Raw genomic sequence first — 12,147 nt, 5'->3', positions numbered from 1 at the left:
GATATAGCAAACGATAAAAGCTCTGGGGAGGAGGGGAAAAAAAAAAAACAAAAAAAAACCAAACCTGGCTAAGCTGCAAGTTTGAGGTTTTCCTACCTGCCAGCACGGGGACGGGCGGCTTGGGGTTATTTCTGAGGGGCTGTCTGGGGGTCCCGACCGCCCCCACGCCCATCGGGGGTGGGGACGCCCCATCTGGCTCAGCTCAGGGAGGGAAAGGATTTGTTCGTGGGTCCAAGGAGAATTCCCGGTTCCTGGACCTGGGGGTTTGAGCTCCCACAGCAGCCCGGCCGCCCAGCTGGAAATCCCCGCTGGCGTTCGATGGGTGCTGTGCGGCGAGGCGATGGCACGGTGGGAGAACGCCCCGTCCTTCCGGAATCGCAGCCGGCACCCCCACCTCACAGCTGTCAGACACCCCTGCAGTTTCCCATGACCTTTTTTTGGCCAACGTGGCTTGAAGACGTACCCAGCGCGGGGTTTTTCTCCTACCCCTGGGGTCAGAAAGTGCATTTTACGCTCTGGCTGCTTCCTCTTTCCAAGGCGCCCGGCGGGCAGCGGGGGCTCTGTCTCGAACCGCTTGCATTGTTATTTTTTTTTATTATTTTATTTTTTCCTACTTCTGCTTTTCGAGATGAGCAGACGGAGACATAGGTAATTCTGCGAAGCTGTAACCAAGCCGGGCTGAGCTATAAATACGGCGGCTTTCAGGACGCGTCCTGCCCAGCCCGCCTGCTCAGATTGGGCCCAAAAAGCTGGGATTTGGTCAACGCCTCTTGCTTCGGAGGAAGGCGGTGCCGCGGGGCGCGGCTGGGCTTTGGGCGAGGACGGGGACGGGGTGGTGGTGGGGGACAAGCGCACCCCTCTGTCGCAGCCTGGTCGGGGGCAGCTGAGCACTGGGCAGCTCAGCCCATGGCCCCGGCTCTCAGCTGGGTGCTTTAGGTGGACGTGGGGGTGCTGAGAGCATCACCCAAATCTGGCCAGAGCACCCGGCCTCCGTGGCTGGGGGCTTTTCATAGCAAAAGTACCCATTGCTCAGCGTTTCCCCGTCGGGGGGGGTCCAATAGTGGGGCTGGGCAGGGGCCTGGGGTGCGCTCACCCACCCGGGATGGAGCCACCCTGGCATAGCCAGCATCCTCCGTGGTCCTGGGGACGTCTCCTGGTGACGAGCATCCTCCCGCTGAGCCGCCTGCATCCCCCAGCCAGCTCTTCTGCGCTGGCAGGGGGACCCAAGCCCTGACCCTGGGGACACCCCGCCGCCACGGTGATGGCGCGGGTGCCTGGGGGGTTGCGGGTGGGACAAGACTGTCACCCCGCATCTCATCGCTGCCGCTCGCAGGGTGGTCACGGTGGTGCTGGTGGCCCTCAGCGTGGTCTGGATCCCCATCCTGCAGAGCTCCAGCGGCGGCCAGCTCTACGTCTACATCCAGGCTGTCACCAGCTACCTGGCTCCTCCCGTCACCGCCGTCTTCATCCTGGCCGTCTTCTGGCCAAGAGCTAACGAGCAGGTGTGTTCGTTAGGTACCTGGGGATGGCCTGGGGACACGGGGTGGTGCCAACACCTCCTTGGCCACCCTGCTCCCAGGGACCCAGTGGGGATTGGGGGGTTTGGGGGGAGAAACTGAGCCTGGCACGAAGAGGAGGAGGAGGAGGAGGAGGAGGCAAGTACCACCATGGATGGCCACCAATGGGGCTGGCGGGGGACATCCCCTGCCAAGGGGTGCAGGTTTGGGCAAGGGCTCAACCGGCCGGGGTGCGGGGTGCTGTCCCAACACGCAGGGGCTGCTCGACCCTCACCCCGCTCCGTGGGGTGACTGTCCCCCCTCCGGCCACCCCCACCATGGATCTTTGCTTTGCAGGGAGCTTTTTGGGGCCTGATGGTGGGGCTGGCGCTGGGGCTGGCCAGGATGGGGCTGGAGCTGGCATACCCCACGCCCCGCTGCGGGGTCCCTGACCGGCGACCCCGGCTGCTGGCCGACATCCACTACCTGCACTTCGCCGTGCTGCTGTGCGCCGCCACGGGTGCCGTCGTGGTGGGGGGCAGCCTGCTGACCCCCCCACCGCCGCCAGCCCAGGTGAGCAGGGCACCCAGGAGCCCTCACCACAGCCCCCACGGCTGCGTCCACCCACCGCACCTCCTCGGCCGGAGACCTCGGTGTCACCCCGAGCGCGGCCGGGGGGGTCTGACCCAGGGGTGTTCTCTCACCAAATCTCGCCCCGGTTTCCAGCTGCAGGATCTCACCTGGTGGACTCTCTCGCGGGACCCCCCCCAGCCCTCGTTGGACGGCACGTCCCCAGGACCCCCTGACGGTGAGCGTGTCCTCGGGGGTGTCTGGCAGGGGAGGCATCCCCAGTAACGGGCAGCAGGATGGCACGGATACCCCGTGCCTCACTTTCCCTGGGGCCGTGCCACCCACGGGGACGTGGGGGTCCCCGTGGCCCCCTGTCCCCAGCGCTTGCCATCTTCCTGTGCCAGGTTCCTGCTCAGCCACCCCAGGCAGCCAACAGCCACCAAAGGCCGAGGGACCCCCGGCCGCAGCCCTCAAGGACGCCACGGAGCCCCCATTCTGGGCTCGTGTCTGCGGCATCAACGCCGTCATCCTGATGTGCGTCAATATTTTCTGTTACGCCTATTTTGCCTAGCTCCCGCTGGCGGAAAGGCGCTGGGATGGGGGAGAAATGGGGACTTGGGTGACAGTTTCTATTTCTCACGTTTGGGATATAGGATGTTGAAATCCACCGGTGCAATGAGCTGGGCGTTCTCAGCGCTGTGGACCCTCAGGGCATCTTGGGGGGCTGTGAGGCGTAGGGGGCAGTGAGTCCCCAGGAGGGGTCTGGGGCGAGGTGTTGGGGCTGCAGGAGAAGCAAAACCACAGTGAACGTGGGCACGGGACCACGGTTGCAGGGGTGGGAAAGGAGCGGCCACGCTCGAGGGTGTCACCCAAACACATTTTACTAGCTCAGAATAAAAATAACGTTTAAAAAAGCCACGATTTGCAGCTATGAACAGCACTTGCAGGACTGAATCCCCCAGACCAGCCTGCCCCAGCACCCCTCCGCGGCGTCACCCGGCCGCATCCTGGCCGCCTGCAGCCCTCCCTGGAGCTGGAGCTTCACTTACAGGGTCTGGAGAGGAGCGAAGCTTCGGGACGCGTGGATTCTTCCTCCCTCCCCGTTGCTGCCGCTCCTCTGGTCGCGGCTCTGGAGAATTTTTTAGGGTTCAGCGGCAGCTCACTTGCGGATGGGGTGGACGTAGTTGCGGGGGAAGAGGCCAACGCGCCCGTAGATCTTCCCCTGCCACCAGTTAGGATCGGGGCAGTCCAGGACCTCGATGATGTCCCCGCGGAGGAAGGGCAGCTGGGAGCAGTCGTGGGCCGAGAAATCGAACTGGGCTTGCACGAATTTGGGTCTCCTCACCTGGAGGGAAGCCAAGGGCAGGGGTTGGTGGCAGGGGAGAGGTGGCCCTTGTCCCCCAGCCCCTCCCCACTGCTGGAGTCCCTGACGTGCCCGGGATGCTGCGCTACCCCAGTGAGGACCAGTCTGAGGTGGGCAAAGCCTAGATGGTGCTGGGGTACCTGGGGTCCGGCTTCGAGGGTGAGAGATGGGAATTAGGGAAATCTTGCCGTGGGAAGAGCTGGAATGTTGGGGACAGCCCAGGGGAGCACCGTGGGGTGCAGGGGAGCATCCCAAGGCTTGTGGCTCCCTGTTCTTGCTGCCTGGGAGAGGCGAGATGGGTGCCCAGGGGACCCCTGCACCTCGGAGGGAGCGGCCCCCCTCATTCCTGGGTCCCTCTGTGTGCGGGAGCCACCCCCACCCCAGCTCCCAGGGCCCAGGTTCGCCACCTCCACAAGCTGCCCCAGGCTCGGCTTTGCTGGAGCTCGCCCGAAAACGGCTGCGCCCCGTCCCAAGCTGGTTGGGCTCGGCCAGACAGGGACTCCCGGCCCATCTCCGCTGCTGGCCGTGCTGCCGCCCAACCCTGTACGTCCCATCCCCTGACGGTACCTCCTGGCTCTCGTCCTCGTCCCGGAGGAAGACCTGCTGCTTTTTGGCGATGGTGGTCGTCCTGTAGAAGTCCACCAGCTCGTTGAGGGAGTTGAACTTTTCCTCCCAGAGGAAATATTTGCCGTTCCTCTCCCTGAGCACCTTGAAATGCTGGACGTGCTGCCCGTAGCTGTGGAAGGAGGATGGACGTTACCACCAGGTAATCCTTGGGCTGGGTCTCTGGAGGGGATGTGTGGGGTGCAGGCGTGCCCACAGGTCCCACTCCACCCATCCTGCCACGGACAGGAGTGACGGCACTGGGGTCACTCCAAGCCCCATTGGTGAGGCAGTGGGAGAGGGTCCCCAGCGTGCTAGCAACACGGACCCGCAGCTGAGACCTGCCACAGCTCATCTCACACGCAGCCGAAGCTCAGTGCCCAGCCCTGGCACAGCGGGATGGCCCTGGGCTCGGGGCTGGCAGCACCCTGGCCACGTGTAGGGCCGGTGGCTTAATCCAGAGCGCGAACAGGGGCCACGTCTGAGGAAAGTGCGGTGAGAGCTGCAGGTCTCAGCTCAGCACATACCGGGAGGAGGCTGCAAAGCGTGCCCTCGCGCTCCCAAATCCCCTGTGCCCCTGGGAACCCCCATGCCACAGGAGGATGGGGCAGGCAGGGACATGCTGGCACCCCCTCGGTGTGTACCCGGGGGTGGCGGGTTGGGGTGCCCGCACTGCGGGGCTGCCACGGGGCCGCTGCGGGGACCCGCCGCTGCCAGGCCCCCGAGCAGGGGCAGGGACCCGGCCACGCTGGTGACGCATGGTGGAACACGGCTCCCTTTCATTATGGGCAAGAACCAACTTAAACGCTTAATTAGAGATTAGCAGCGTGAGAAAGTGCCTGGCTGGCCCGGGGCCGGATGCTGCTACCCTGGCCCTGGGCAGGGAAGGGGCAGAGATGGGGTCAGAGGCCCGGGGACAGGCTCTGCCCGTTGGCCCCGGCTGCCGATGCCGAAATCATCGGCCCCGCGGCATTGGGATGCCGCATCCCTTCATCCCTGGGGATGCTCTGGGCGACTTGTTCCTCCAGGCCGTTGCAGCCCCATTGTTACCCGCATGGCTGTATTCAGGGGCACCCCAGCGAGGGACCCCGGGCGAGGCAGCGACGTGGTGTCGGCAGGGAGCAGGAAGCAACATGGATGGAAGCTGAGAGTGCGAGGCTGCAGAGAGGAGGAAGAAGAGGAAGGCCCTGTGCAAAATTGCATCTGGATACGGCGGGGCTACAGCTCCACGGCCCCCAGCTCATTTGAGGTGCCCTGGGCAGGGCAGGGTCCTCGCCCCTTCCCCAGCACCACAGCGGGGAGCACCCACAAGGGTGGCCTAATGCCTTCAGTCCCCAAAGCAGGGGCTGCGGGGGACCCCTGCCCGTCTGGCCGCGTGTCCATCTGTGTCCCACAGCCGCTTACTTGACGGAGATGGAGAACTCTCCCGGGGCGCTCTCGCTGTCGCGGATCAGGAAGGCTCCCAGGTGCTTGCGCTTGAGGAGTCGCTCCTCGGCCAGGTGCCGGGAGATCCTGCCCGCGTACCACCTGCGAGGGACACCGGGCTCAGCTGCACGGGCACCCCTCCACACCCGGGGATGCCCTGGTGCCACATCTCCACCCCGCGGGATGGAGGCACCGAGAGCTCCAGTATCGGTGGGAGCAGGGACCCCGTTGGGCTCCCCATGGGGCTGGGACCCCCCCGCAGTGGTTTCTCCCCCCTTCTGATTTATCACAGCGCTTTCGCGGAGGCGAGGGGACCACAGGGTGCTGTGGGTGCAGACGGGTCCCCGTGCGCTGCCTGGTCCACGTCGCATCACCAACAGCCGCCACCGCATCCCGTCACCCTGCTCGCCGCATCACGTGCCTTCGTCCCCCACCCTGCTGCCTGTCCCCCCACTCCCCGCCGTGCCCCATAGCCCCCCTCCACGGGAACAGCCCTGCCAGGCGCTACAGGGGAGCTGTGCAGAGCCCAAAATCCCTCCGTCCCAGCTCCGAAGCCGGAGAGGCAGTGGGATCTGCCCCGGGCTGCCCCGAGCCCACGCGTTCCCGCTCCCCAGCCGCAGCCCCAAGCAGGTTTTGCTGCAGCATTTAAATGTGATTTACCAGGGGATAATGAAATATAAAGCACAGGTTAAACCAGGGCTGGATCACGCTGGGCTTTAATAACGCCGTAATAGGATTGGGTCTAATGCAGCCCTAATCCCGTAACGCTTCGTTGTTCCCCAATTATCATTTATTCCGCGGGCAGCCCAGTGAGAGGGTTGAATTTTTGGGTGTGGGGGGTACGGGGACACGCCGCTGCCTCCTGTCCCCACTGGCTGCGGTGACAACGGCAGAGCGACCCGGCAGGCAGACCCCGTCGCTCTGTGACTCGGTTTCCCCACTTGTCTGGGTTGTGGCAGACATTTCGGCAGCGGGATGACTGCCCGGGCGGTGGGAGAGGCTCTCCTGGGGCTGGTGGGTGCTACCAGAGGCGGGTAGGGATGGTACTTACGGGTGCGGCTTGACCTTGATGTAGTTTTTGGGGACGAAGCCCTCGCAGCCGTACAGCTCAGCCTTGTACCAGTTCTGGTCATCTTCCATGTTGAGGATCTGAGATGGGAGAGGAGCAGAGGGGCGTCAGCCTGGCCGCCATCCCCCTGGGAGGGGGGGCCGAGTGGGACCCCCACAGCCACCCCACACCCCACATCCCCCATCGAAAAGTGGGCTCTGACAAAGGCGACACGGTTTGGGGGCACCTGGCCCTCGGCCCAGGGGCGGGCTGCCCCACCGCAAACGCCGGCAGCCAAGGGGTGCCTGGCGTTGCCCCAAACCCCCGGCCAGGGAAAGGGGGGGGAAAATCTGTCCCCTGAGGAGCTGAGGTGGCAGCCAGGCCCCCCACGTCCCCCTGAGGCGGTGGCAGCTGGGTGCTCCGTGGGAGGAAGCGCTCTGGTGCGAGCAGGGGTGCTGACACCCGCTTCCGCGCGCCACCATTTTCCAGCCTCCCACGCAGGGGCCCGGGGGGCCGGCACAGCTGTGCAAACAGGATCCGAAACCCCAGGGGCACGGCGCCCAGGCCACCGGGAAAACACCCCGGGGAGGCAGGGACGGGCACAGCGGGTTTAGGGCCCTGGGTTACAGCCGGGCCGTGCCCTCACCCTCCCCGGGGCCGGCCGCACCCATGGGGGGCCGCTGGGTGCCGGGGGTCCGGAGGAGCTGCCGGCATCGCAGCGTCAGCCCCACGGAGAAGGGCGAGCGGCTGGGCAGTGTGGCGGGGTTACAGTGCCCTCACCCCCATTGCAGGGCTGCAGTTCTCCTGGGGATGTTTTGAACCCCTCTGAAGGTTTTTTGGGATGCCAGGCTGGCATCTGAGAGCCAGACCCGATGTGAGCGCCTGGGCGGGCGTTCGGGCACATGCTCCCCGCTGCCGGGTCCCTGCAGCCCCCAATGCCTCCGTGGGGCAGGGAAGATGTGTTCCAGCCCCGGGGGGGCTGCCGCAGAGCACGGCCGGTGGCACCAATGGCCGGGGAGGCCACACGCCGTACCCCAGCTGGGTCACCTCTGGAGATGCGGCTGGTGGCACGGACACGCGGTGGCCACCGCTACCAGGGATGCTGCTCCGCATCCTGAAAACCTCAAGGACAGCTCCTTCTCCCCCATGGAAAACCCCAAAGAGGCAACAAAACCTGGTGCCACCAAAGCACTGGTGTCACCCTATGCCGTGTGCCCACTCCGTCCCCCAAAGCAGCAGCACCTGACCCCTCTGCAGCTGGTGACCCCCCGCCTCGTACCTTCAGGGTGTCCCCTTTCTGAAAGGGCAGCTCGTCCTTCTCCGTCGCCTGGAAGCTGTACAGAGCCACCGACTCCATGGCGCCGGGCGGTGACGGCGAGGGGTCCCGGGGGGCTCGCCGTGCCAGGGGCGCGGGGCTGCCTGGGGCTGGCCGCCCCACGGCGCGGGGCTGCGGGGTACGGGACGAGCGCACGGCGCGGCGGTGTCGGCGGGCAGGAAACCGTGCTGATGTCAGCGCGCCGCTGGGGCGAAACGGTGAGCGCCACGCGGGACGCTGCTGGCGGGCGCAGCTGCCCAGATGTGCTGGGGTCGGGGGGGCCCAGCCGCGCCGGCCTGCCTGGGTGCCAGGGTCTCCGTCTCCAAAAGGACCCCGGTGCGTCGGCTGGTGGCACGATTCGGCATCACCTCCGCGGTGGGCCGTGGGCAGCGGCGTCAGGCGGCCGCCGGGTTTTGGAAGGAAACAGGATGATGACGGGCTGGACGCGCAGGTCGAGGATGTGGCCGGAGAGCATGGCCAGCTGATGGGGGAGTCTCCGATGTCTCGTAAGGGTTGAGCTGCCACCACAGCCTTTGAAAGGTGGCTCGGTGGGAATGGTTGTTTTGGCAAAAAAAAAAAAAAAAAAATCATGGAGCACGGGATGGGCAGAGGCACAGGGAGGCAGGGTGAAGGCACACACCTGGTTTCTTTGAAAATCAAACAGAAAACCACACGCCAGGTCGCAGCTCTGAACAGCGAGCTTTCAGCCCGCTTGTTACTGTCTTTTCGGGTCGTGGCCCTTTGGGGGTTGATTTTTTCCAGCTTGCTTTTGCAGGGCTTGGGGAAAAATAAATCCTTTTCAGACTAAATCAACTTCCTCTGACTCTCGTGGGTGTCAGGCGCTGAGTCCGCAGGGCTCGCGCTCAGGGCATCGTTCCCAACGGGAAGGTCCCCAATGCCGTGCAGCCTTCCCGTCCTGTGCGTGGGCCGGGGCATGAAGCAAGCAGAAAATCTGCTGGATGCTGGTTTGGCTTTGCTGTGAGGGATTAAACCAGGGACAGCTGCAGCCCAATCCCTGCCCGTGGACTCCGGCATTTTCCAGTGAGGAGCAGGACGCTGCTGCCATCTGCCCGGGGATGGACCAGCCGTGGTGTTTGCAGGGACACCAGCTTGGCCATTCACCTCCTCCAACTCTTAACCCCGCTTCCCAAGGGAATCCAAAAAGCAAACGTCATGGAACACCCCACCGAGGCCATTTTCCAAGTCTCGGTGCCCATGGGAAGTGGAGAGGGATGTGTAGGGTGGCCCTGGGTGTCCCCACACCCAGCACAGCGCCAGTCCCCAATGGTTATCCCCGGCACAGCCCAGGGACCTGCTGGTCCCAGGGGAAGCAGAGATGCTGGGAAGGCTGGGAAAGGCACGGGGGTGGGCCGTGGGAAGAGGGTTGGTATGTGCACGCGTGTCACGAGGAGGACAGGACGCAGCGAATCTCCATGGCCTGGCGAGACCCAGGGGTCGGGACCGCAGCGGAAGGACGGCTGGCTTGGGGTGGGCTTCGTCTGCCGCTCGGCAGCCTCGGCGAGGAGTGGAGCTGGACGTTCCCCGGGGAAACCAGCCCCAGCAGCGCCGCTGCTCTAACCCCGCTGCGGGCCAAGGGCCTCATCCTGCGCCCACGCCCACCAGCACAAATTGGATGATGCTAAGCCAGGCCTTGGCACAGTGGCCACACTCAGGACCGGAGCAGGATTGGGTCCTGCCAGGAGATGGCAGCAGTACCCAGTGGGACACTGGGGACACTGGGGACACTGCCACATGTCCCTCCTCTCCGTGCTATAAGGAAGCCAACAGCCCCTTTGGCATCCCTGCCCGGCCACCTCCAGCACCACATCCCACTCCTCATCCCCTCTTCCCTTGCCTGGCTCCTTCCTGCTGCCCTGGCCACCGTCCCTGGCCAGGGGCTGGGTCCCTTTTGCTCGCTTGTGGCTCGTTCACGGCCCACTCGTGGCTCGCTGCGGAGGGGACAGCAGCACCCGCACCCCAGGAGCGAGCTGGGCTGGACGCCGGAGCAGCCGGCAGCCCCATTTCTGGGTTGGGAGTCAAATGCTACTGCGTTCAGCCGGTTTCTGAGTGCCCCATCCTGACTCGCTGCCACGGAGCGGGATGGGGTGTCCCGAAGCCAGGAGGGGAGCAGGGCCCAGCATGGTGGTTGGTACCCCAGCAGTACTGTGCTGCCTCCAGGGAACCCCTCGAGGGGGCCACGGCCATGCTGGTACCGCAAAGTCAGAGATGCCCATCACCTCCTGGCCTCCAGCTGCTTCATTACCTGGGAAAACCCTTCTGTTTGCTCATGAGTGACCGCAAATCTGCCCCATCCCATGCCCACCAGACCCCCTAGAAGAAGCAGGGATGCTGCGGTCCCAGCTGCCGGCCATGGGGCTGTGCCGCAGAGTCCTGCAAGGCTCAACCCGGGAGCCAATGGCTGACTAATCGCCGGCCTGAGACATCCAAGAAACATCAAAACAAGTTTTTTTGTTTTTTTTTTTCCTCCCCATCTTCCCTCTGGTGCCGTGTTAAGTAGCCACATTGTGTACAGCACACGCTGTACCGGAGCAGGGAAGAGCCTGTCGCCGCAGTGCCGGCCGTGAGCGGCGGGTGCTGAGCTGACGCCTGGCAGGGTGCGATCCTGGGGTGGTCTGTACCCCCCTGCGTGTCCCCGGTGTCCAGAGGGACCCAGAAGGTGCCAGGCAGTTACCTCGGCTGGGTGCTCGAGGCTGCACACTGTGAGCATCAGCCCGGCTTGCAAGGAGATCCCAAGGGCCACGGAGGTGCACGCAGGGAGCCCACCCTGCCCCAGGTCTGACCACCAGCCCACGCTGCCTCCCGCTCCGCGCAGGGGAGTTTCGTGACCCTGGGGACAGGCAGAGGAGAGTGCAGCCGGCTCTGGCATCGCCCTTCCCCTCTGCACGGCCACCCTGGGCTGCGTGTCGGATGCTGGGAGCCGCCGGGAGCTCCCGCCGACTCCGGCGTTGCCCAATCTGCCGAGCCCGTTTCATCAACATCCTGTGTTTACCTGGCTGCAAAATCCCCACGCAGCGAAGGAGGAAGAGGAGGGAGGGGAGCCTCTTCCCCTTCCGCTGCGGGCCTGGGGAGCTTTGTGAAGGAGGTGATCCTGGGCTCCCCAGCTCCTCTGCGGACGGTGCCTTCTGCTCCTTGCTGTGCCGTGGCCCAAGGCGCCCATGCCGCAGCGAAGGGGCCGGTGTGACGCTACGGGCGGTTTTCCCGGGAAGAAATCCCACAGCCTGTTCGCCTCTGGCTCTGTCTGTCCCCGGCAGCAAAGAGATGCCCATTGATTCAAGTGGCCGCGTAAAGCGGTGGCCGCAGCGGCCACCGTGCTCTCCTCACACCCACGCGCGCAGCCTGCGCGTCAGGCGCGGGGTAACGCCTCTCGCCTCATCGGGAAGGCAGCCCCGGTGCCGGCGACTCAGCGCTGCCGGGTCCGCGTTCGGCTGGGGATGGAGCCGGAAAGATGAGGTGATGGGGAGGAAGGAGGAGGGAAGATAAAGTGAGGAAGGGAGGAGAACGCGTGATCCATCACGCCAGCCACCAGCTGCCCTCCACTGAGCCCCTGGAGACCAGAATAAATGCCCTGCGCCAGCTCAGCGAGCGGGGACAGGGTGGGAACGCTGGCCCCGGGCTGCTCGTTGGGAACCGGCTGCCCCCCTGGGGTGCCAGCAGCGCGGGGGCACGGAGAGCGAGGGGACGGGGCGATGCACCCCAGCAGCGGGGCTGTGCCGGGGGCGGCTGCGGGGATCAGCCCAGCTTTAAGCTCAGCCTGGGATGCTGATGTAAAATGGATAAAAAATGGATAAAACCAGGCACACGGGTCAGCAGCCAGCACTGCTCATGCGTGCACGGTGCAGAGGCATCACATCGCCCGGGGCTGCCTGTGTGCCTGGGGACCAGTACTGAGTACTGGTACCAGTACCGACCCACGCCGGGACACGGGATGCGATGGGATCTTCTGTCTCTCGAGGAAGCGAGTGCCTCGCTGAGGCCCCACGCGGAGAGGAAGCGACATCCTGGGCTAGAAAACGCCACGTCAGTGCCCGTAAACAGGAGTTCAGAGTCAGCACTTCCCCCCGGCGCAGAGGCCGCGTCCGTAACTCCTGAGCATCAGACTTGTCCTTGTGCGTCACCCAACTTCTCTGAAGCCCAGCCCACACCGAGCAGCTGGCATCACCCTTTACACCCCGGTGTCACTGAGTGCAGAGCACGGCCAGCACTGGGAGGATCAGACCCCTCCAAACCTCTCACCGTCCCGCAGGACCCACAGGAAAGCATTTACAGGAGCCCCAGAGCCAGCTTGCCACACTTGGTCCAAGGCAGC

General features: G+C 64.9%; 2 protein-coding genes across 6 annotated transcripts in view; one reads left to right on the top strand and one right to left on the bottom strand.

Moving 5' to 3' along the window:
• SLC5A10 (solute carrier family 5 member 10) overlaps positions 1-2,646 on the top strand; it is a 36,342-nt gene extending 33,696 nt beyond the window's left edge. For 4 of the 5 annotated variants that reach the window (XM_086759331.1, XM_086759333.1, XM_086759334.1 and 1 more), the window contains 4 exons: positions 1,334-1,502; positions 1,854-2,069; positions 2,223-2,312; positions 2,554-2,637. In XM_086759331.1, the coding sequence (XP_086615457.1) occupies positions 1,334-1,502; positions 1,854-2,069; positions 2,223-2,312; positions 2,554-2,637 (559 nt within the window). Of the gene's footprint in view, positions 1-1,333; positions 1,503-1,853; positions 2,070-2,222; positions 2,313-2,470 lie in introns of all 5 variants that reach the window. The other variant, XM_086759330.1, reaches the window with a different exon arrangement.
• A 283-nt stretch (positions 2,647-2,929) lies between these two features.
• GRAP (GRB2 related adaptor protein) lies at positions 2,930-11,356 on the bottom strand. Its single transcript, XM_086759763.1, has 6 exons — positions 10,831-11,356; positions 7,785-8,796; positions 6,509-6,606; positions 5,437-5,559; positions 3,997-4,165; positions 2,930-3,411 (listed from the first exon to the last, which is right to left on the bottom strand). The coding sequence occupies exons 2-6, from the start codon at positions 8,409-8,411 to the stop codon at positions 3,226-3,228; spliced, it is 1,203 nt and encodes a 400-aa protein (XP_086615889.1). The 5' UTR covers positions 8,412-8,796; positions 10,831-11,356; the 3' UTR covers positions 2,930-3,225.
• Positions 11,357-12,147: the final 791 nt, after the last annotated feature.

The sequence above is a fragment of the Chlamydotis macqueenii genome, chromosome 15 (assembly GCF_036417535.1).
Source record: "Chlamydotis macqueenii isolate bChlMac1 chromosome 15, bChlMac1.mat, whole genome shotgun sequence".
Taxonomy (NCBI): domain Eukaryota; kingdom Metazoa; phylum Chordata; class Aves; order Otidiformes; family Otididae; genus Chlamydotis; species Chlamydotis macqueenii.
This window is presented reverse-complemented; position numbering and strand designations above follow the sequence as displayed.